The sequence below is a fragment of the Hemitrygon akajei genome, chromosome 8 (genome assembly GCF_048418815.1).
Source record: "Hemitrygon akajei chromosome 8, sHemAka1.3, whole genome shotgun sequence".
In the NCBI taxonomy this organism is placed as follows: domain Eukaryota; kingdom Metazoa; phylum Chordata; class Chondrichthyes; order Myliobatiformes; family Dasyatidae; genus Hemitrygon; species Hemitrygon akajei.
Window position 1 is genome coordinate 167,507,257 of NC_133131.1, and position 24,229 is coordinate 167,531,485.

At 46.8% G+C, this 24,229-nt stretch overlaps 1 protein-coding gene across 2 annotated transcripts in view; it reads left to right on the forward strand.

Moving 5' to 3' along the window:
• The first annotated feature begins 1,277 nt into the window (after positions 1–1,277).
• Positions 1,278–24,229, forward strand: part of LOC140732415 (secretin receptor-like) — a 236,510-nt gene continuing 213,558 nt past the window's right edge. Inside the window, exons 1-3 of one of the 2 annotated variants that reach the window (XM_073055044.1) lie at positions 1,278–1,638; positions 16,407–16,527; positions 20,967–21,074. In XM_073055044.1, the coding sequence (XP_072911145.1) occupies positions 1,588–1,638; positions 16,407–16,527; positions 20,967–21,074 (280 nt within the window). In that variant the 5' untranslated portion in view covers positions 1,278–1,587. The remainder of the gene's footprint in view (positions 1,639–16,406; positions 16,528–20,966; positions 21,075–24,229) is intronic. The other variant, XM_073055043.1, reaches the window with a different exon arrangement.

The window sequence follows — 24,229 nt, forward strand, 5'->3', positions numbered from 1 at the left end:
CCCGGGCTGAACCCTCCACAGCTGTGAGAGGCGGCCGCAGTTCAAGAGTGAAGATTCAAGAAATTCCCCCTGACAATCCCTGCCTTAAGACCATCTCTCCTTTATAAGGCATATGAGATGATGAGAGGCATTGACCGTGTGGATAGTCAGAGGCTTTTTCCCAGGGCTGAAATGGCTAGCACGAGAGGGCACAGTTTTAAGGTGCTTGGAAGTAGGTACAAGGGGGATGCGAGGGTTAAGTTTTTCACACAGGGAGTGGTGGGTGTGTGGAATGTACTGTCAGTGAAGGTGGTAAAGACGGATGCATTGGGGTCTTTTAAGAGCCTCTTAGATAGGTACATGGAGCTTAGAAGAATAGAGGGCAATGCGAAGGGAAATTCTAGTTAGTTTCTAGAGTAGGTTACATGGTCGGCATAACATTGTGGGCCTAAGGGCCTGTAATGTGCTGTAGATTTCTGTGTTCTATGTTCTCCTGGTTCTCAACTGTCCAGCCACAATCTTCTTAACCAGCGATTCGAGACTTTTTAATGTTATTTCCAGTCCACAAATGTAAAGGAGAATGAAACAATTGTTACTCTGGATCTGAAGCAGCACAAAAACAAACACAATAATAAAAATATAATTAATATAAATACATAAGATAGTTTATATACATTTATTGATTCATCATCATTATGTGCTGTGTCCTATGATGTGGGCGATCACAGTCTTCCATTTTCCTTTAATCAATAAGCTCTCTTTCGGTGACGGTGATTGCTCTTGACAAAGTTTTCTACAGAAGTGGTGTGCCATTGCTGCTTTTTGGGCAGTGTCTTTACAAGAGGGGCGACCCCAGTCATTATCAATACTTCGCAGGGATTGTCTGCCTGGCGTCAGTGGGCTGTGATATGTACCATTTGCCCCAATGTGACTCTGATCGTCGGGGTGGGTGGGTCTAAGCAGGAGCTACACCTTGCCCAAGGGGGACCTGCAGGCTAGTGGAGGGAAGGGGCGCCTCTGGTAGAGGAGGATCTCCACCCCTCCACCCTCCACATTGGTTGATTGTACCTCCATAAAGTGACGCTAGGCACTGGAGTGTCTGCACCTTAAAGGGTCTGGCGGGAAGTGGCGGTGGCTTTGATCAGCCTCTCTGCTTGCGGGAAGTTCGCTGTCTTTGCTCCCTCCCTCTCCCCGTCTCCTAACCTCCCTGTGCCGCCTGCCGCGGGACTGAAATCTCACTTCCCTCGCAGGGAACCCGGCGCTCCGGCCACCTCCATGCCCCGTCCCGGGGTTATTAATCCCAACGCGCGTCAGTCACCGAGGGACGGGGCGGGTCACCACCCGGAGCTGACGGGCTGCCTATAAATTAGCGGGTTTCGGCACCTGACAGCTCTGCGAGGGGAGCCGGCCACAGCAGCACCACCAAAGGGCAGGGCAGGGTAGGGCGGTTCTCTGAACCCGAGACCGACCCCCTTCCATCTCCGACAGCGAGATTCCATTACAGCTTCACCGGCCGCCAGTCATTCCAGCAGCCTGAGCGAAACTTGCGCCCAGCAAGGGTCCTGTTGCAAACAGACGCGCAAAGTTTTGTTCTCCGGGTACAGAGCCATGGCCAGCATCGCCCAGTACGTCGCGGTCTCTCTGATCCTGTTCCTGCCGGTGAGTGCCTGCTAGACAGTTACTGCTTCTGGGGATTTAAATGGGAGAGCTCTGTCGCCCGCTCTTACGGAGAGAGAAACTCTCTGCAGGTCGGGCAGTACCTGTGGAGGGACAAAACGGCGGTCACGTCTCCTGTTTCACCAGGGAATCCACACGCAGAAGGGAATGTGTCAAATTCACTTTGGTATCCCAGTAATTTCAAACAGGAATTGCTGGAACAGCAGGCCAGTCTGCGGGGAGAGGGTAGAGGTTAGAAAGAGAAGTAGTGGGGGAGAGAGGGAAGAGGAAGGGGAAGGGGACAGATAAGAGAGGGGAGGGAGGGGATAGAAAGAGGGGAAGAAGTGGGGAGAAAGAGGGGAGAAGGACGGAAGAGGGAGGTGGAGAGTGAGGGAGAGGGGAGAAGGAGAGAAAGGGACAGGGTGGGAGAGAGGGGGAGAAGGAGAGAAAGGGAGAAGGTGGGGAGAAGGAGGGTGGGAGAGAGGGAGGAGAGGAGGGGGAGGGAAAGGGGAGAAGGTGAGGGAGGGAAAGTGGGGGGAGGAGGTGAAGGAGGGGGAGAGAAGGGGAGGGAGGCAAAGAGGGGAGAAGGGGAGGGAGAGGAGAGAGGGTGGGGAAAGGGGGAGTGGGAGAGGGTTGGAATGAGAGGTGAAGGCTGAGAGGGATGGGGAGAAAGAGGGGGAGAGAGAGGTGGAGTGAGCGAGGTGGGGGGAGAGAGAGTGGAAGTGGTAGTTAGAGAAAAGGAGGTGTTTAATGTCAATGACTCAGCCTAATTTCAATTCAATACTCAGGAGGGTCTGAAAACGATATTTAAAAATCGGAACATGTTATAAATACACAACAGGTTAGGCAGCATTTGTGGAAGTAAACGGTTAATATTTCAGGTCAGTGAATTGTCAGACATTCTCTTCAATTAGCAAGACAAGTAATAAAAAGAAGAAATGTTATAAATTCTCGGTAGGCCAGTAACACCTCAGGCAAAACTGTCTCCCCTCAGAGTAATTTTAGCACTTATTTGCTTTTATTTCAGGTTTCCAACATCTTTAGTTTTCATTGGTTACCTCTTGCACCCCAACCTGTATCTCTGGATGATTCCAGGAATGAATGGGTTAATATATGAGGAGTGTTTGGCAGCTTTGGACCTGTACTCACTGGAATTTAGAATAATCTGGGGGTTCTCATTTAAGCCTAGTGAATGTTGAAAGGACTAGATAGGGTGGATGTGGAGAGGATGTTCCCTGTGGGGCAGCAGTAGCATGGTGGTTAGCACAAATCTTTACAGTACCAGCAACCCAGGTTCAATTTCCTATCCAGAACTAGAGGGCACCGCCTCGAAACTGAGGGCAGCCTTTTAGAACAGAGGTAGGGAGGATTTTTTTTTTAGCCAGAGAGTAGTGAATTTGCGGAATGCCCTGACACAGACTGCGGTGGAGGCCAAGTCTGTGGGGATATTTCAGGTGGAAGTCGATCGTTTCCGATTGGTCAGGGCATCAAATTTATGGCGAGAAGGCAGGTATATGGGGTAGAGTGGGATCTGGGATTAGCCGTGATTGAATGGAGGAGCAGACTTGATGGGCTGAATGGCCGAATTCTGCTCCCCTACCTAATAGGCATACTTAATGTACTTTCCTGCAGTCACCTAGTACATGAGAACATAATCTTAAGGTGACTGGGCAAAGTGTCTGGCTATCCACTCGATTTATCCCTCTTGTCGTCTTGTATATCTCTATCAAGTCACCTCTCAGTCTCCTTCGCTCCAAAGAGAAAAGCCCTTGCTCACTCAAACTATCTACCTCACCCCCATCCTTTTGATACTGGATATCTCCTCGATATCTTTTGAAGATTCTCTCCTGTGAAGGGTCTGAATCCAAAACATCAACTCTCCATTTCTCTACATAGTTGTTGCCTGACTTGCTTTGTTCCTCCAGCATTTTGTACGTTTCTTCCGACCGGTGTCTGCATCTTTCTTTGGTTTCAGACCGTTTAGAGACCAAACACCCTGGTTCTGTTTTCAGGTTGGGAAGCTGATGGTAGAAGTTGGATCGCCTAGTCTTTGCATCTCCGTCCCACAGATTAAAGATGCCAGACACCAACTTGACCTTCAAAGTTTTAACCCTGTCATGGATTAAAACTTCCACCTTTTTTGCTGGTGTCTCGCACTTTGTGTGTGCTCCCGGGTGTGTCCGGGACTTTGGAGTCCTCGTGCACGGGTCCCTATCGGATAACTTTTGGGTTGAGTCAACGTTAGCGTTCATTTCGAGAAGATTAGAATATAAAAGCAAGTCTGTAATGCCGAGGCTTTATAAGGCTTTGGTCAGACCGCACTTTGAGAGCTGTTCCAGGCCCCTTATAGTGATTTGAAGGTGTTGCACAGTAATCACAAAACAACAAATTTCGCAGCATACGTCAGTGCTAAAGAAATTGATTCTCATTCTAAGAAGCTTTTCTTATCAGTGCTGAGTATCTGTGGCTACGTGCCTCTGGGGTTGCCATAAGGAAGTTTCTCTCTGCACCTGTGCACACACGTATATTTGACAACTTTGGCACGTTTGTTTTTGTCAGTCGGGTCACTGAGTACAGGGCATTGGAGAGAGTCCAGAGGAGGTTCACAAGAATGGTGACGGGGATATTGGGGCATTCAAATATTGTTTTTATCCTCTCTGTCCGTCCGTCTGTTCTCTCTGTTGTAACTCTCTCCCTCTCTCTCTCTCTCTCTCCTCTCTCTCTCTCTCTCTCGCTCTCTCTCTCTCTCTCTCTCTCTCCTTTCCTGTATGGTGTGGTTGTATTTGCTGCCCTTCTCGAACCCCTGGCTGCTGTTCCGTGATCCACTGTACAGCAGGCCATGAAATGCAAAGCTTCTGCTATTTCTGTAGCATCTCCTTCAGAACATCGGCACGTGGATCAGCAGATCCGTCGGACTTCTCAGATTTTAGTTTTAACAGCCTTGCTATTATGTTCTTCCAATCATACTAAGATCTCGCAGTTCCTCATTCACGTTAGAGCCTGGCTCCCTAATATTTTTGGCAGGGTTTTTTGAATCTTTTTCTGTAAAGACAAAAACAAAGTGCTTGTTTAATTCCTCAGCCATTTCCGTACACCCCAGTATAAATATTAAGATAAGCAGAGGAGATTAATGACTTGTTGTGTTTTGAATTGGCACCTTTTCAGTGTTGTTTTCTGACCAGAGGGTGCACAGATACAGAAGCGCCCAGTGGAAGCTGTCACCAACTTCTTTTCTGATTATTTTAATTTTTCTGATTTGACTGATATAACCTAGACGTGTAGCCCGCTGGAACCGCCTTCAGGGTGCTTTCGTAGTCTGATGAGCGTTACTTCACAGCTGTGATGGAGAGGCATTGATGGGATAGGACAAGTCCGAGGGATGAGTACAGACTTGCCCTCTGAGTCAGCGTAGACCAACTGGCCTCCTATTAGTTTCATTGATCATAGAAAGCATCCTGTTTGGTATGGCTACAGGTTTTGTATTTGCACAGATTGTTTTCTTTAGGTCATTGGTTGTTTGGTGGCCTGTGTAGCTTTTCGTAGATTCTATTGTACTTCTTTGTTCTGCTGTGAGTGCCTGCAAGGAAATGAATCTCGGGGTAGTATATGGTGACATATACATACTTCGATAAATAAATTTACGTTGAACTTTAATTTTGCTCTGCCCATGTGATGCACCATCAATAACTCTCTGAGACGTGAGGCGAGATATCGGCTTTTATTGACTGGAAGAAAGAACAAGCAGCAATTGACCACCATGCTACATCCTGGAGACTGAGGGCAGGGCTCAGGCCTCAATCACCTTTATACCGGAGTCGAATGTACTTCCTAAGAAGGTTGGCGTCATTCAATGTCTGTAGTGAGATGCTGAAGATGTTCTATAGATCAGTTGTGGAGAGCGCCCTCTTCTTTGTGGTGGCGTGTTGGGGAGGAAGCATTAAGAAGAGGGACGCCTCACGTCTTAATAAGCTGGTAAGGAAGGCGGGCTCTGTCGTGGGCAAAGTACTGGAGAGTTTAACATCGGTAGCTGAGCGAAGGGCGCTGAGTAGGCTACGGTCAATTATGGATAACTCTGAACATCCTCTACATAGCACCATCCAGAGACAGAGAAGCAGTTTCAGTGACAGGTTACTATCGATGCAATGCTCCTCAGACAGGATGAAGAGGTCAATACTCCCCAATGCCATTAGGCTTTACAATTCAACCGCCAGGACTTAAGAACTTTTTAAAAGCTATTATTAATGCTTTTTGAGATGGTGATTTAGATGCATATCATATTTTTTTACTGAGTTAAGTATTGTATGTAATTAGTTTTGCTACAACAAGTGTATGGGACATTGGAAAAAAAGTTGAATTTCCCCATGGGGATGAATAAAGTATCTATCTATCTATCTATCTATCATCTGTGGGAGGAGCCACAGGAGCAGTCAGCGGGGGGGGGGGGGGGGGGGGGGGGGGGCGCATCCAAACAGGTATATGTAGTTCACCACACCATGACTGCAAGAAACTACAGAGCCTCCCCTCCATCGACTCTGTCTACACCTCTCACTGCCTCAGTACAGCAGCCAGCACCATCAAAGACCCCCACCCACCCAGACATTCTCCCTTTCTCCCCATATCATCAGGCCAAAGATACTGAAAGCACGTACCACCAGGCCCAAGGGCCACTTCTACCCCACTGTTATCAGACTCTTGACCTCACAAATACCTCATTGTGACCTTTCACCTTACCACACTGCTCTTTCACTGGGACTGTAATACTTTATCCTGCACACTGTTATTGTTTTATCTTGTACTGCCTCTGCACTGGTGTAATGAATGGTTCTGTATGGACACTATGTGAGGCCTTCCATTGGTCGGGTTTGACCGTGGACGTTGTGTCTCGGTTGTGTACGTGATACGCGAGCCTGATGATACGGAGAGCGAGCTGTTTCCCACGCAGCAAGCTCCCCCTCTCCACGCAGCTGACGTAACCAAAGGAACGGCAGAGAGCGATACAGTTCGGCACCAGCGGCGTCGCAGGAGTTGCCAGTCAGCGTTGAACTCGATGTCGGACCGCCTTGGGGACTCCCAGCTCCAGAATTTTCCCTCGGGGTTTACTCCTGAAGCCTTCCCCGTGAGTGGGTCTCGCTGCGAGGCGGCGGAGGTGTGAGATCAGAGTTTTCCTTCTAGATGGGCTGCCAGCCACGGCTGATGAGGCCCATCTGCCTGAAGCGACTGGCTTTTAAGGTGTCAGAAACCCACCTTTGCCGTTCTCCTGCCAGTATAAATGGTTCAGCTGGACTCGGTTGTCAGAGACTATTTGAGGTGCACACTATTGGGAGCAGTTAATATGTAGTGGGAGCTTGTCCCCATTCCCACGCCCCCGCCCCCGGCTATGACAACAAGACAAGCTTTTCAGAATACCTCTGCACATCTGACAATATGAACTAATTTGCCTCTTTAAAATCTTGTAAGGAAATTAAGGAGAGAAATGGAGTCAATATTTCACATCACGGCCCCTTTGTCTGGAAGCTGCTACCGACCGGTGTTTATGATTTGGGAAAAAAGGTGAACTGGCCAATACATGTGAAATATGGCTCCAATAAATCAGAGTGATTTACAACACTGAAGGAGATTATTCAATCACAAGCTTAATGCTGTCTAAACTAAGGAGGCTGTGGCCAATCCAGAGTGTTGTAGCTTCCTGCTCTTCCATTCAGCTGCATAAAGCTTTCTACCTCCACCAACCATTGTGTTCCAGACTCATGGAGTTCAGGAAATAGAACAGTACAGGCCCTTCGGCCCAGTATGCTGTGCTGACCCTTTGCCCTTTTCCAAGATCAATCTAACCCTTCCCTCCCACATAGCTCTCCCTTTTTCTTTCATCCATGTGAATATCTTCGGAGGGGAATAACGATTAGACACATCTGGCTGAGGGGCTTCCCTGGGCCTGGGAAGGAAGGAGTCAGAAGCTTGAATAAGAAAGTGGGGGGTGAAGGGGGAGAAAAGTAGAAGCTGGCAGGTTTCAATCTCCCTAATGTTACCCTCCCTGGCAGCATGCTCATTGCAACCACCACTCTCAGTGTGTTTTTTAAAAAAAAACAACTACCTCTGACAGCCCTCCTACATGTTCCTCTAATTTCCTCAAAGTTATGCCCCCTCACATTAGCTATTTCTGCCCTGGATGCCCCATCGATCCTCTTGTACATCTCTATCAAGGCACCTCTCACTGTCCTTCACTCCAAAGAGAAAAGCTCTAGATCACTTGACCAGTCTTCATACATGCTCTCTAATTCAGGCAGCATCCTGCTAAATCTCCTCTGCACCGTCTCTGAAGCCTCCATGTCCTTCCTATAATGAGGACACCAGAATGGAACATCCTCTCCAAGACCACTCTGTCTAGGCCTTTCAATATTCAATAGGTTTCACTGAAATCCCCCTTCTGAACTCCAGCAAGTACAGGTCCAGAGCCATCAAATGTTCTGCATATGTTAACACTTTCATTTCTGGGATCATTCTCATGAACCTCATCTGGATCCCCTCCAATGCCAGCACATGCTTTCTTAGATAAGGGGCCCAAAACTGCTTATAATAGTCAAAGGGTAGTCTGACCAATTCCTTATAAATCCTCGGCATTATATGCTTGCTTTTATGTTCTAGTTCTGTCGAAGTGAATGCTAACATTGCATTTGCCTTCCTCAACACTGACACAACCCTTAGGGTATCTTGCACAAGAACTCCCAAGTCCCTTTGAGTTTTTGATATCTGATCTCAAAAGAAGTCCAGATGAAGGGTCTTTGTCCATTTCACTCCACAGATGCTGTTTAACCCGCTGAGTTCCTCCAGCTTTGTTGCTTCAGATCCCAGTATCTGTAGTCTCTGGTATTTCTAATAGATTTGCTCATTCTGTTGGAAGCATTGAGCCATCTTGGCAAAGGTATGGGAAAGTGGGAATATTTCAGAAGAGAGAAATGTAATGCGGGAAGTGGAAGGGAGTGTTTTAGAAAATAGAATTAACAGGGGAGAAGAGAAGTTAGTGGAAAAGATTTATGATGCTTAATGATATATTTTTTATTACAAGGCCATTTTCCCAATAGGGTTAGATTGATCATAGAGTAAAGGGTCAGTACATCATTGTGGGCTGAAGGGCTCTATGTTCCATACAGTGGCCGCTTTATCAAGTACACCTGTACACCCGCTCATTAATGCAAATATCTAATCAGCCAATGACGTGGCAGCAACTCAGTGTAAAAAAGCATGCAAACATGGTTCAGTTGTTGTTCAGACCAATCATCCGAATGGGGTAGAAATGTGATCTAAGTGGCTTTGACCATGGAATGATTGTTGGTGCCGGTCGGAGTGGTTTGAGTATCTCATGGACTGCTGATCTGCTGGGATTTTCACGCACAACGATCTCTAGAGTTTACAAAGAATGGAGTGCAAAGTAACATCCAGTGAGTGGCAGTTCTGTGGGTGAAAACGCCTTGTTATTGAGAGACATCAGAGGAGAATGGCCAGACTGATTCAGGCTGACAGGAAGGTGACGGTAACTCTAACAATCATGTATTACAACGGTGGTGTGCAGAAGAGCATCTCTGAATGCACAACACGTCGAGCCATGAAGCGGATGGGTTACAGCAGCAGAAGACCGCGCGGAGGCCACTTTGTTACATACAGGGGGTAACTAGGAGTGTATGCTCATGGTCTTCTGCTGCTGTAGCCCATCCACTTCATCTCTAACTTACCCTGTGACAAAATCTCCCCACACTCTCATCAATTCCACCACTTAGCTACACACAATGGGAGATTTACAGGAACCAGTCTGTGTATTTTTGGGCTGTGGAAGGAGATTGGAGGACCCGACAGAAACCCACAGAGAGAACGTGCTAACTCCACACTGTAAGCAGTGGGGCTGCAAAGAACAGTCGAGCACTGGCTCTGTTTACCAATCCACTGTGCTACCTTTAGCCCGTTTCAAAATTCAAGATAGTTTATTGTCCTTCTTTGGTACTCGGGTGTAGAGAGGAATAAAATGATTTTGTAGCATTATAAAAAAATACAACAATCATAAAAACACCATAAATATAATTACATAAGATTAGTACTTCTACATAGACTGATTTTGTGTCCGTAAAGTGACGCTGGGCTCAGGAGAGTCTGGAGATCCTGGTGTCGATGCTACCTCTTTCCTGATGGGAGTGGGACAACCAGACCCTGAGAAAGGTGGGTGTGATTTTTCATGATCTTGCTGGCACCTTCTCTGGCACCTTTCTGTATATATGTCAAAATTCATAAACTTTGATCAGTAGGGATTAATGAGAGATTTTCTTTTAATACGTTGCCCTCGATATTTGGCAATAAAATCATGGCTGCATTTAATTAACACACACAAATGCTGGAGGATCTCAGCCGGCTAGGCAGTATCTATGGTAAAGTGTGCAGTCGATGTTTTGGGCTGAGACCCTTCAGCAGGACAAAAGTTTCAGCCTGAAATGTCGACTGTACTCTTTCTTCAATAGATGCTGCCTGACCTGCTGAGTTCCTCCAGCATTTTGTGTGTGTTGCTCGGATTTCCAGCATCTGCAGACTTTCTCTCGTTTGTGGCTGCTTTTAATTAGTGCCTTTAGCAATCTCTGGACTTAGCAAAGTGTGATATCATTCTTGTACTTCAATGAAGCTATTATAAATATTAACCACAACATTGAGGGGAAACTTTCCTGCCTCTCATGAACTTCCTGTCACCGAGACAGCAGATAAGATTCTGATTTAATGAGTTATCCAAGGGTAAAGCTTTCAACCCACGATTGGTCTCAGCCAGTTATGCAAGGTGGCCCAGTTTAGAGTTAAAATTTAAACAGCATTGAAGTTTAATGACTATACCCAGTATTTAGCAATTACATTCTTCCATTTCGATGTTTAAGATTCAGATTCACTTAATTGAAACATGCAGTGAAATGCATCGCTTGCGTTAACAACCAACACACCCGAGGATGTGCTGGGGGGCTGCCCTCAAGTTTTGCCATGCATTCCAGATCGTACCCAAACTGCCCAGCAGAACAACACAAGCAACAACTGCGAAACAAGTCCCTTTCCTCACTACCACCCTCCCACGCACACACTCAGACATGCACGGGCCTCTAGCTCCAGGACAGGCTGCCTGCTGGCCTCCAGAGGATTGGTGGGCACACGGCTACCAGACCTCTGCATTCCCAGTGGACTCAGAGCTCTGGCCGTCAGGCTTTGACTTCCAGACTTCTGACCGACCTGCAGCACCGGCCCCAGCAGGGAGCGGGTCTGTGAATCTGGTGCGAGCAAAGGATGTTGGGAATGGCGGGAATGGAGCGCCGCGTGAGGGGAGTGGGACAGGTGGCAGAGGAGGAGTGCCGGGGCGGAGGGGGATGGCGTGAGTGCAGACACACCCGGCCTTGGGACACCAGGCAAGGTCATTTTGTTCCAAACAATTGATTTATTGACCCTTAGAGAATGTCTGGTGCTTCCCTCTCCCTTCCCCTTCTCAACTGTCTGCCCCCTTCCCACTCTCAGTCCACAAGTCAGAATCAGGTTCATCATCACTCGTATGTTATACAATTTTCTTTGTTTTGCAGCAGTATAGTGCAATACATGAAATTACTATAGTGCTGTGCACAGGTGCAATGAAGTTGTTATTTGCAGCAACATCTCAGACGTATGGCATTAGAAATACAGCACACAAAAAAACACCAAAATTAAACCTCAATTAATGCCAGAAAAAACCATAATTGGAACAAATAAAATGAAGCCCATCGTAGTGCGAAGTGGTCATCGTGCTGTGGAGATCAGGGTGTGCCGGTTGGTTCAAGAGCCCAATGGCTGAAGGGAAGTAGCTGTCCTTGAACCTGGTGGTGTGGGGGTTCAGGCCGTTGGTAGCTGCCAGTAGATGGCATGGGGGGGGGGGGGTGGCGGGATGTTGTTTTTTATTTGTGGCAGTGCATCCTGCAGATGCTACCAATGGTAGGGAGGTAGGTGTTCATGAGGTATTGGGCAGAGTCCACTACTCTCTGCATCTTCTTGCATTCCTGCTCGTTTGAAGTGCCTTACCAGACAGTGACGCGGCCGGGACCACCGAAGTTAATCGCCGGATGTTCCCTTGCCTGATAACATCATTACCCCGTAGGGGTTTGTGTGAGCTTCCAGGACGTGGTGTCTTCTCATTGCTGCCTACCATCGAGGAGGAAGTCCAGAGGCTTGAGGGCACACACTGACCGTTTGGAAAACAGCTTCTCCTCCGCCATCCGATTTCTGAACGGACAATGAACCCATGTACTCTACCTCACTATTTTGTTTTCTCTCGTTTGGCTCTACTCATGTAATTTAATGTTTTTAATGTACACTTTTATTGTAATTAAAAAAAAAATATGTATTGCAAAGCACTGCTGCCGCCAAACGGCAAATTTCATGACGTATGCCAGGTATGGGGTGGCACATAGTGTGGTGGCTGGCACAAATCTTTACAGTACCAGCGACCCGGGTTCAACTCCTGTCGCTACCTGTAGGTAGTCTTTACGTTCTCCCCGTGACTGCGGGGGTTTCCTCCCACAGTCCACAGACCTTCCAGGTTAAATGCTCATTGTAAATTGTCCTGTGACTAGGCAAGGGTTAAATTGGGGTTGTTGGATGGCACGGCTCAAAGGGCTGGAAGGGCCTTTCCTGTCCTGTATCTCAATAAAATTAAAAAAATAAAATAAGATAAAAAAACTGGTTCTGATAACTGGCCTAGTCATTGACTAATATCATTGTGTGATCTCACTTTTTTTTGCATTATATTGAGCTTGTATCTAACAGATGTCCTCTGTTAAGTGAAAGGGAACTGCGCAATATGAGAGAGCAGAGGAACTTCGGGTACAGGGAATGAAATGACAGGGATCAAGACTGATAGAATTTCCCTTCCTGGGATCTGGCATGGATCTCAATGGGCTGAGTGGCTTACTCCTGTGTTGCTGTGACCCAGCACACCCATCAGTTACCGCCACTCTCTGAGTTTGGGGAAATCTGGCCGTGGGTACTGTCCGTGTGGAGTTTGCACGTTCCCCTTATGATGGAGGGTGCTCTGGTTTCCACCCTCAACTCTCAATGTTAGGCTTACTGTGCTGTTGGCTGCTGTAAATGTGGTTGAGCGGCTAAAAGAAAATTAAAGTGGAGTAGGTGGGCCTGTGGGAGAGAGAAGAAGTTACAGAGAGGTAAGCTTTGGGCACCTTATCTAAGAAAGGATGTGCTGCCATTGGAGTGGGTTCAGAGGAGGTTCAGAAGAAGCACTCCAGGAATGGGTTTTCACATGAGGAGCGTTTGCTGGCTTTAGGCCTGTACTCACTGGAAGTCAGACGAATGAGTAGTGACCTCATTGAAATATATCAAATGTTGGAAGGCCTTGATAGAGTGGATCTGGAGAGGATGTTTCCTGTGGTGGGGGAGTCCAACACCAGAGGCTACAGCCTCGGAATTGAGGGTCGTCCATTTAGAACGGGGATGAGGGGGAATTTCTTTAGCCAGGGAGTGGCGAATTGTGGAATTCATTACCACAGGTGGGTGTGGAAGCCAAGTCATTGGGTATATTTAAGGCAGAGGTTGATAGATTATTGATCAATCAGGGCATGAAGACATATACGGAGAGAAGGCAGGAGATCGGGGCTGAGAGGGAAAGTGGATCATCTGATGGAGCAGATTCAATGGTCAAGTTGCCTAATTCTGCTGCTATATCCTATGGTCTTAAGAAATGGGGCAAATGGAATGGACTTGATGAGTAGAGTTGTTGCCTTCTGTGTAGCAATGATTAAATAATTGATTACCACCCACTAAAATAACAAACATATAACGATGGATGACCCAACATCACACCAAACAGTGAGTCATAGAGATAGACTGCCTGCACGAGTCCAGTTTGCCCACCTTTGGCCCATATTACTCCAAACCGGGGGTACCCAACCACCGACTCCTCGGTTAATGGTAGGTGTCCATGGCAAAAGAACGGTTAGGAACCTCTGCTCTAGACCTTTCCTATCTGTGTACTGTCCAAGAGCCTTTTAAGTGTGGTAACTGTTCCTGCTTGTAGCTCCGTGCTGTTCTGTGGGACACAGTGAGCATGCTATGTTAGTGCCAGAGTGGGTGACGACACGCAGCCTGTCCTGGGCACGTTGGTTGTTAACGCCAATGAGGCATTTCACTGTCTGTTTCACAGGATAGACGAGTCTGAACCATACAACCGCACGGTAGAAGCTGTCCTTGAGGCTAGCACTTTTACAACCTTAAGACCATAAAAGATAGGAGCAGAATCAGGCCATTTGGCCCATTGAGTCTGATTCTCCATTTCATCATGGCTGATCCATTTTCCTGTCATCCCCAGTCTCCTGCCTTCCCCCCCCCCCCCCGCCATATCCCTTCATGCCCTGACCAATCAAGAACCTGTCGACCTCTGCCTTAAACATACATAAAGACTTGGCCTCCACATCTGTCTGTGGCAAAGACCCTTTGGCCAAAGAAATTCCACCTCATCTCCGTTCTAAATGGACACCCCTCTATTCTGAGGCTGTGCTCTCTGGTCTTAGACTCCTCCAAGCTTTTGAACCTTCTGTTTGATGGATGGGAGCGTATCCGGCGTGGGTGGGATCTCTGATTTTACTGATAATTGGAGGTATTAGTGCAATCACAGGTGGAGTATGGCGTTCTCCTAAGGGTTGTCAACTGGTGGGTGCAGAGGCTGATCCCGGATCCACGTAGTCCGGTGGAAGAATGGTGGCTGTATTTAGTGGTTGGGTCCTTTGGTTGTCCTGTCTCTTTCTCTTGTTATTAGGGGGTGTCCCGGTGGTGTGGCAGTTAGTGCCACACTATTACAGCTTGGGGCATCGGGGTTCAATTCCAGCGTCCTCTGTCAGCAAATTTCCGTGAGAGCCTGGGTTTCCTCCACGCGCTCCAGTTTCCTCCCAAATTCCAAAGACATATCAGCTAATTGGTCATTGTAAATCGTCCTGTGATTGGGCTGGGGTTACATAGGTGGGTGGCTGGGCGGTGCAGCTGGACGCGCCAGAAGGACCTGCATCTCTAAATAAATAAATAGACAGATAAATAAAATTATAAAAATCAATCAGATTCAGACTGAATACGTCAGCTCGCGGAGGGAGAAAGAGGAAGATAAACCGTCATGGCTCAGGATGGTACAGAGTGAAGTAACAGTGGGTACTGGAAGATGTCAATGACACTTAATATAATCTGCTCTGATACTATGGAATTGTACAGCGCAGATGATCATCGAGCCATTTATGGGTCTCCAATCACATTAACTCCTCTCTAACCTTAGGTCTGCAAACTTCTCCTCAATGCCTATTGAATTCCCATTTAAAAGCAGAATTAATTCTGCACCAATCACTATGGAGCAGTTATACTCTAAGTTCCAGCAATTAAAAAGCTCCCCCCGCTGACTGTGATGAAGACAGATCAGTTTTTACCAAGTGTCTGTAACATCTTTCAGATCTCCTTTCCACTTGACATTCACAGGGCTTCTTCAGAACACTGTGGTTTGGCTATCGCTCAACTTCCCCTGCTCCTGTCTCTGCTCCTCCCCAGCTCTCTGCATCTGGTCTGCACTCGCGCGCGCTCTCTCTCTCTCTCTCTCTCTCTCTCTCTCTATCGCTCTCTCTGTCGATCACTCTCTCTCTCTTGATCTCTCTCGATCACTCTCTCTTGATCTCTCTTGATCTCTCTCTATCTCTCAATTGCTCTTTCTTGACCTCCCTCGCTCTCTCTTGCTCTCAGTCTCTCTCTCTCTCGATCGCTCACTCTCTCTCTCTCTCTCTATATCACTCTCTCTATCGCTCTCTCTTTCTCGATCACTCTCTCTCTTGATCACTCTCTCTCTCTTGATCTCTCTCAATCTCTCTCTATCTCTCAATTGTTCTTTCTTGACCTCCCTCGCTCTCTCTTGCTCTCAGTCTCTCTCTCTCTCGATCGCTCACTCTCTCTCTCTCTCTCTCTATCACTCTCTCTATCGCTCTCTCTTTCTCGATCACTCTCTCTTGATCACTCTCTCTCTCTCGATCTCTCTCAATCTCTCTCTATCTCTCAATTGCTCTTTCTTGACCTCCCTCGCTCTCTCTTGCTCTCAGTCTCTCTCTCTCTCTCGATCGCTCACTCTCTCTCTCTCTTTATCACTCTCTCTATCGCTCTCTCTTTCTCGATCACTCTCTCTTGATCACTCTCTCTCTCAATCTCTCTCTATCTCTCAATTGCTCTTTCTTGACCTCCCTCGCTCTCAGTCTCTCTCTCTCACTCTCTCTCTCTCTTGCTCTATCTCTATCTCTCTTGATCGTTCTCTCTCGATCTCTGTGTCCACGGATGGGACCCGGACTGGCTGTGGAGTAGGGAATTACAGTGACAGGTGACCCGATGTTCATCCTCAGGATTCTGTCGCTGTTTTCGTGATCTGTTATTATAATGAGATCATAATGAGTCAACAGGGCAGAATGGCAGTGTCACAGTTACAGTGCTGATGATCGGGGTTCAGTTCTCGCTGCTGCTGCCTGGGAGGAGTTTGTACGTTGTCCTCATGACTGCTGAGGTTTTCTCCGTGTGCTCCGGTTTCCTCCCACATTCCAAAGACAAATGGATTAGGGTGAGGGCCTGCAATGTTGTGCCGGATGCGTGGTGATATTTGCAGGGCTGACCCCAGCACAATCCTGGGACGGTGTCGCTCGTTTACGCAAATGACACATTTCACCTTGACAAGTGAAGCTGATCTTTAATCTAGATTACTTTTCTTACAGGTGGCCTGGATGCAGTTACCATGCAGTGTGCTTCAAGAGTTCTCTGTTGCCAAACGCAAGTGTATCCAGGGAAACTCTACCCAGGAGGAAGACGTCAATGGCACTGATGTGAAAGCACCTGGTATTGGCCTTTCCTTCCTGTCTATCTCAGATGGTCAAGTTTGTTCCCTGTGGCGCACCGGCACACCCTGGAGTGTCTTCTCTGTCCTGTCCCCAGTGTGCTTCCTTCCTATAACATAACCACCACCACCCATAGAGACATAGAGCGGTACAGCACAGACAGAGGCCATTCAACCCACAATATCCTGTGTTCACCCCATTTCCCTACAGTGTCATGCCCCCACGTACCTATCCAAATGCTTCTTGAAGGATACCTGCCTCAACCACTTCCTCCAGCAGCTCGTTCCACATTCTCACCACCCTCTGTTTGGAAAAGTTGTTCCTCTTTAGGTTTTTTTCTGTCTCACCTTAAACCTATTCTCCTTTCTCTTCTTTTTCAGCCCATCAATCCTGCTGGTACAGAGGCCTCAGACTAAGCCCATCAATCCTGCTGGTACAGAGGCCTCAGACTAAGCCCATCGCCCCTGCTAGTACATAGGCCTCAGACTAATCCCATCAATCCTGCTGGTACAGAGGCCTCAGACTAAGCCCATCGCCCCTGCTGGTACCTAGGCCTCAGACTAATCCCATTGCCCCTGCTGGTACATAGGCCTCAGACTAATCCCATCGCCCCTGCTGGTACCTAGGCCTCAGACTAAAACATTTGAAGGTTGATTGGCATTGTGGCTTCCACTTTCACCGCAAGACTTCATATGTCTTTTAGGTGAAGATCTTTCCTCTTCCAGGGATGAGGAATTTAGAACTTCTGTTGGTGCTTCTGTAGCTCTGGATTTTTAAGGGGTGGTGTAACTAGCCCCATGCTGAACCCGCCTCCTCTCGCAGTGAGGCTTGGGACAGTCCATGGAGGAATTACCTTAAGCCTATGCCCTCAGGTTTGTATAAGGTGGCATATGTTTACTTTGAACTTTATTATTTCCCCTACCCTGGGGAAAAGACTGTGACCACCACCCCTCCCCCCCCCCCCGCCCCTGTCTGTGACCTTTCACCTTATCTATAGCCCAGGAACATAAATAACTTCAGAGAGTAGTGGACTGATCCCAATACATCACGGGCACTTTCCTCCTGCCATCAGGAGTACCTCGAGGAGGCGCTGCCTCGAAAGGCTACACCCATCATTAAAAACCCCCTCAATCCAGCCAATGCCATTTTCTCAGGCAGAAGTACAGAAGCCCAAAGTCCCACAACAGCAGGTTCAAGAACAACTACTCCTCTTCAACCAGAACTGATTTGATTGGAGGAAGAAGAAAGGGAGACTTATCAAAGAGGGAGCTGAAGTAATTCTTTGTAATACCATGGGGCAAATGGTAGCTCTAGTAGTGACACTATAGGGCGTTGGAGTTCAGAGTTCAATTCCAGCATCCTCTGTACGCCAGTATTTATGTCCTTTCCGTTTCCTCTGGGCGCTTTGGCTTCTTCCCACAGTCCAAAGACGTATGGGTTAGTAGGTCGATCGGTCATTGTAAATCGCCCTGTTATTAGGCTTAAATCAGTGGGTTGCTGGGCAGTACGGCTTGGTGGGTTAAAGGGCCTGATTCGTGCTGTATCCCTAAATACAATAAAGAAGCTCACCAATGCTTCTACTTCCTCAGGAGGCTAATGAAATTTGGCCTGTCCCCGTCGACCCTTACCAATGTTTATCAATGCACAATAGACTTGGTACTGCAACTGATCTGCAAGTGATTTGGAGAAACTGCAGGGGCTTGCGGACACAGCTCAGTACATTACATAAACCAGCCTCCCCTCTCCGGACTCTTTTTAATGATCAAAGAAGTCACCTTATCTGGATGCAAAAATGGCTTTGCATAGAAAGATTTTTTATTGTATTTGCCCAGACTGTCTTTTGCATATTATTTGTTTCTCGGTCCTTGCTTGTGGGTAGTTTTTCATTGTGTTTCTTGGTTCTGTGAACGACCGCAAGAAAATGAGTCTCAATATGGTGACGTACTCAAACCTTGATAATAAATTTACACGGAACTTGAATGTTTGCTCTGTCTGTAACTGCAAGAAATGACGAGAGGGCTGTGGACACAGCTCAGCGCATCACCGAAACCAGTCTCCTCTCCGTAGACTCTCTCTGCACTTTCCGCTGCATCAGTAAAGCAGCCAGCTTAATCAAAGACGCCCCCCCCCACCCCAACACAGACCTTCTCCCTTATTCCCCATGTCATCAGGCAAAATATACAAAAGCCTGAAAGCATGTACCACCAAGTTCAAGAACAGCTTCGATCCTGATACACACCCCTTGGCCTTACAATCCACCTCGTTATGACAATAGACATAGAATGTGAATGAGTACAGCACAGGGCCAGGACCTTTGGCCCACAGTGTTGTGCTAGCCCAGTTAGGCTTGTAATTAAATGGAATGAATCCCCTGACATTCATGTGCCAATCTAACCGTCTCTTAAAAGTCTCTAATGTAAATGCCTCTACCAGTACTCCAAGCAGTACATTTCCAAGCACCCATCTCTATCCGTGTTTATATATAAAAAAACAACTTGCTCTCACGTCTCCTTTTTAGTTTGAAAAGCATGCTGTCTGGCATTGTACATTTCAATCCTTGGGTGAAAGATACTGCCTGTCTATCTAAATCTCTCACTATCTTATAAGATACTGCCTGTCTATCTATCTATATCTCTCACTATCTTATAAGCCTCTATCAGATCTCCGCTCCAGAGAAAACAACCCAAGTTTGTCCGACCTCTCGTTGCAGCACAAGCCCTTTAATCCAGGTAAACCTCTCTGCACCCTCTCCAAAACGTCGACATCTCCTCTATCATGGGGCGACCAGAACTGTGTGCAGTACTCTAAACGTGACCTACCTTCCTGACTTTTGAACTCAATGCCTCGAATAACAAGGGCAAGCGTGTCATATGCCTCCTTAACCACCCAATCAACAACCTCTGTAGCCACTCTCGGGGAGCAATGGACTTGGACTTCACAATCCCTCTGCCCGTTAACACTGTTAATGATCTTGGGCTTCATCGTTTCCCTGCACTGCACTCTCTCTGTAGCTGTTACTCTTTATCCTGCATTCTCTTATTGTTTTACTTTGTTCTACCTCAATGCACTGGGCAATGATCTGATCTGTATGAACAATGTGCAAGATGGGCTTTTCAATATAACTCGGTACCTGTGACAATAACTTACCAATACCGTAGCATCTTCCATCTGGGAGTTTGAAAATCTGGCTGAGTGGTGCCATAACAACCTCCTCTCACTCCATGTCAGCAAGACCAAGGTATTGACTTCAGGAGGAAGCTACAGGAGGTCCTTGAGGTCGTCCTCATTGGAGGATCAGAGCTGGAGAGGGTCAGCAACTTTAGATTCCTCAGTGTTATTGCAGAGGACCAGGCTTGGGCCCAGCGCATAAGTGCCATTACGAAGAAAGCACAGCAGTGCCTCTACTTCCTTAGGAGTTTGCAGACATTCTGCATGACATCTAAAACTTTGATAAGCTTCTATAAATATGTAGTGGAGATTATATTGATTGGTTGCATTACAGCCTTGTTTGAAAACACTAGTACCCTTGAATGGAAAATCCTACAAAAAGTAGTGGATACAGTCCAGGCCATCACGAGTAAAGCCCTCCCCACCTTTGAGCACATCTACATGGAGCGCTGTCGCAGGAAAGCAGGGTCCATCATCAGGGACCTCCAGTACCCAGGACATGCTCTCTTCTTGCTGTTGCCAGCAGGAAGCAGGTACAGGAGCCACAGGACCCACACCACCAGGGTCAGCAACAGTTACTACCCCTCCACCATCAGGCTCTTGAACCAAAGGGGATAGCTTCATTCAACTTCACTCACCCCATCACTGAACTCTCCCACAACCAATGGGCTCACTTTCAAGGATTCTTCATCTCACGTTCTCGATATTTATTTATTTCATTTTGCATTTGCAGTTTGTTGTCTTCTGCACTCTGGTTGAACGCCCGAGTTGAGTGGTCTTTTATCGAGTCTGTTATGATTATTATTATTCTATAGATGTATTGAATATGCCCACAGGAGAATGAATCTCAGTGTTGTATATGGTGACATATATGTACCTTGATAATAAATTTACTCTGAACTTTGAGTGGACGTGTAGACTCTTGGATCAAAGGGCACAGTCTCAGAATTGAAGATTGTTTCTTTAGAACAAAGATGAGGAGGAATTTCTTTAGCCAGAGAGTGGTGAATCTGTGGAATTCATTGCCACAGGCAGCTGTGGAGGCCAAGTCACTGGGTGTATTTAAAATGGAGGTTGATAGGTTCTTGATTAATAAGGGTGTCAAAGGTTACAGGGGAAAGCAGGAGAACGGGGTTGAGAAGAAAAATAAATCAACCATGATGGGCTGAATGGCCTGATTCTGCTCCTGTATTATTGCCCATTGTGGTAAGGGAGCATCTGTAAGTGCAGAGGTGATTTGTGCTTCCTGTCTGATGATGGTCTTTCTTTCAGGTTGTCCCACAGACTGGAAATTCCTGATCTGCTGGCCGAGAAGCGTCATCGGGGAGGTGGTCAACAGCTCCTGTCCGAGTATCCTGCATCCCTACTTAACTCGTCAAGGTAAACTTCGATCCTTCTTGCTTTCATCACTGTTTCCAGCTCAGGTTCCAATTCATTTATTGATGGTGCGTACAACCAAACATGCAGTGAAATGTACCATCTGCGTTAACAACCATCACACCTAGTATTGTGCTGGGGGCAGCCCGCAAGTATCGCCATGCACTCCTGTGCCAGTATAGCTTGCCTACCATGTTCCGCCAGGACAACAAAAACAAAACAAAACAAGACAAAAATGCCCTCTGTCCGCTCCTTCTGACCTGGGACCGGGACTTTCCAAACCTAACACTAACCGACTTGACCTCCGGGATCGGTGGCGTTGACCATGGAACTCAAGCTGCTGTCCAGACACTTCATTCATTACCCCTCTCTAGCTCACCTTCATCTATGTCCCTAAATCCTAACATGACCCCTAACTACTTATGCCCTTCCCAAAACCGTCCCTACGAACCAAAACTTTTTCTTGACTCCCTCAAAGTCTTGATATCTCCTTGCACTTCTCCTTCTCACCTTAAATACATGACCTGTACTACTAGACTTTGCATACTTGGGAAGGATACTGACTGCATCACACACAAAATGCTGGAGGAACTCAACAGGTCAGGCAGCATCTGTGGAAGGGAATAAGCAGTCAACATTTCAGACTGAGGTCCTTCATCAGTACTGGGAGCAGAAGCCAGAATAAGAAGGTGGGAAATGGGGCAAGCTGACAGGCAATAGGTGAGACCAGATGAGAGGGAAGGTAAGTAGGGTGAGGGCGGAGGGATGAAGTAAGAAGCTAAGAGGGGATAGGTGGAAGAGATAAAGGGCTGAATAAGAAGGAGTCTAATAGGAGAGGACCAGGGACCAAGTTTGTCATCTCATATTCCATCTGGGTATCCTACCTGATGGCAGAAACATCGATTTCTCTAACTTCTTGGTAATCTCTTCCTTTCCTCTCTTCCCTCTGTCCTTCTCTCTTTCTCCATTCCTCATTCTTGTTACCTTCTCACCCTCTCTCCTCATCTGCCTACCACCTCCCTCTGATCCTCCTCCTTCCCTTTCTTCCATGGTCCACTCTCCGCTAACACTCATCGTAAAGTTATCCCCTCTAGAATTGAGCATTTCTACGCTGGGTTAGGAATCTACCCTATCCATGCAACTCATAATTTTACAAACATCTATCAGGCCTCTCCTCAGCCTCCACCATTCCAAAGGAAACAACCCAACTTTGCCCAGCTTCACCCTATACCATCATCACGGTGAATCTCTCCAGAGCCTCTACACCCTCCAATGATGGGGCTCTTGATGTGGCCTAATTAGAGTTTTATAAAGTTGCAACATAACTTCCTAACTCAGTGCCTCAACTAAGAAAGGCGTATGTCTTATTAACCATCCTATCAACCTGTGTGGCTACTTTTCAAGATTCAAGACTTGTTTAATGTCATTTCGTCTACACAAGTGTAAGGAGAACAAAATAATTGCTACTCTGGATCTGATGCAGCACAAACAACCACGAGATAAAGAACAAATAAAAATAATAATAATAATAATAAACACAATAAATATAAATACATAAGATACTTATATACTTAGATAGATTGTATGTCCATAAAGTGACCTAGGCTCTACGTAGAAATGATAAAGAAGTGGTGGAGTTAGTGGGTGGAGATGTTGATCAGCCTTACTGCCTGGGGGAAGTAATTGTTTTTGAATCAGGTGATCCTGGAGTGAATGCTTTGAGATATAGAAACATAGAAACATAGAAAATAGGTGTAGGAGTAGGCCATTCGGCCCTTCAAGCCTGCGCCGCCATTCAGTATGATCATGGCTGATCATCCAACTCAGAACCCTGTACCTGTTTTCTCTCCATACCCCTCTGATCCCTTTAGCCACAAGGGCCATATCTAACTTCCTCTTAAATATAGCCAATGAACTGGCCTCAACTGTTTCCTGTGGCAGAGAATTCCACAGATTCACCACTCTCTGTGTGAAGAAGTTTTTCCTCATCTCGGTCCTAAAAGGCTTCCCCTTTATCTTTAAACTGTGACCCCTTGTTCTGGACTTCCCCAACATCGGAAACAATCTTCCTGCATCTAGCCTGTCCAATCCCTTTAGAATTTTATACGTTTCAATAAGATCCCCCGTCAATCTTCTAAATTCCAGTGAGTATAAGCCTAGTCGATCCAGTCTTTCTTCATATGAAAGTCCTGCCATCCCAGGAATCAATCTGGTGAACCTTCTTTGTACTCCTTCTATGGCAAGAATGTCTTTCCTCAGATTAGGGGACCAAAACTGCACACAATACTCTAGGTGCGGTCTCACCAAGGCCTTGTACAACTGCAGTAGAACCTCCCTGCTCCTGTACTCAAATCCTTTTGCTATGAATGCCAACATACCATTTGCCTTTTTCACTGCCTGCTGTACCTGCATGCTCACCTTCTATGACTGGTGTACAATGACACCCAGGTCTCGTTACATCTCCCCTTTTCCTAATCGGCCACCGTTCAGATAATAATCTGTTTTCCTGTTCTTGCAACCAAAGTGGATAACCTCACATTTATCCACATTAAATTGCATCTGCCATGAATTTGCCCACTCACCTAACCTATCCAAGTCACCCTGCATCCTCTTAGCATCCTCCTCACAGCTAACACCGCCGCCCAGCTTCATGTCATCCGCAAACTTGGAGATGCTGCATTTAATTCCCTCGTCTAAATCATTAATATATATTTTAAACAACTGGGGTCCCAGCACTGAGCCTTGCGGTACCCCACTAGTCACTGCCTGCCATTCTGAAAAGGTCCCGTTTACTCCCACTCTTTGCTTCCTGTCTGCCAACCAATTCCCTATCCACATCAATACCATACCCCAATACCGTGTGCTTTAAGTTTGCACTCTAATCTCCTGTGTGGGACCTTGTCAAAAGCCTTTTGAAAATCTAAATATACCACATCCACTGGCTCTCCCCTATCCACTCTACTAGGTACATCTTCAAAAAATCCTATAAGATTCGTCAGACATGATTGTCCTTTCACAAATCCATGCTGACTTTGTCTGATGATTTCACCTCTTTCCAAATGTGCTGTTATCACATCTTTGATAAACGACTCTAGAATTTTCCCCACCACTGAAGTCAGACTAACCGGTCTATAATTCCCTGGTTTCTCTCTCCCTCC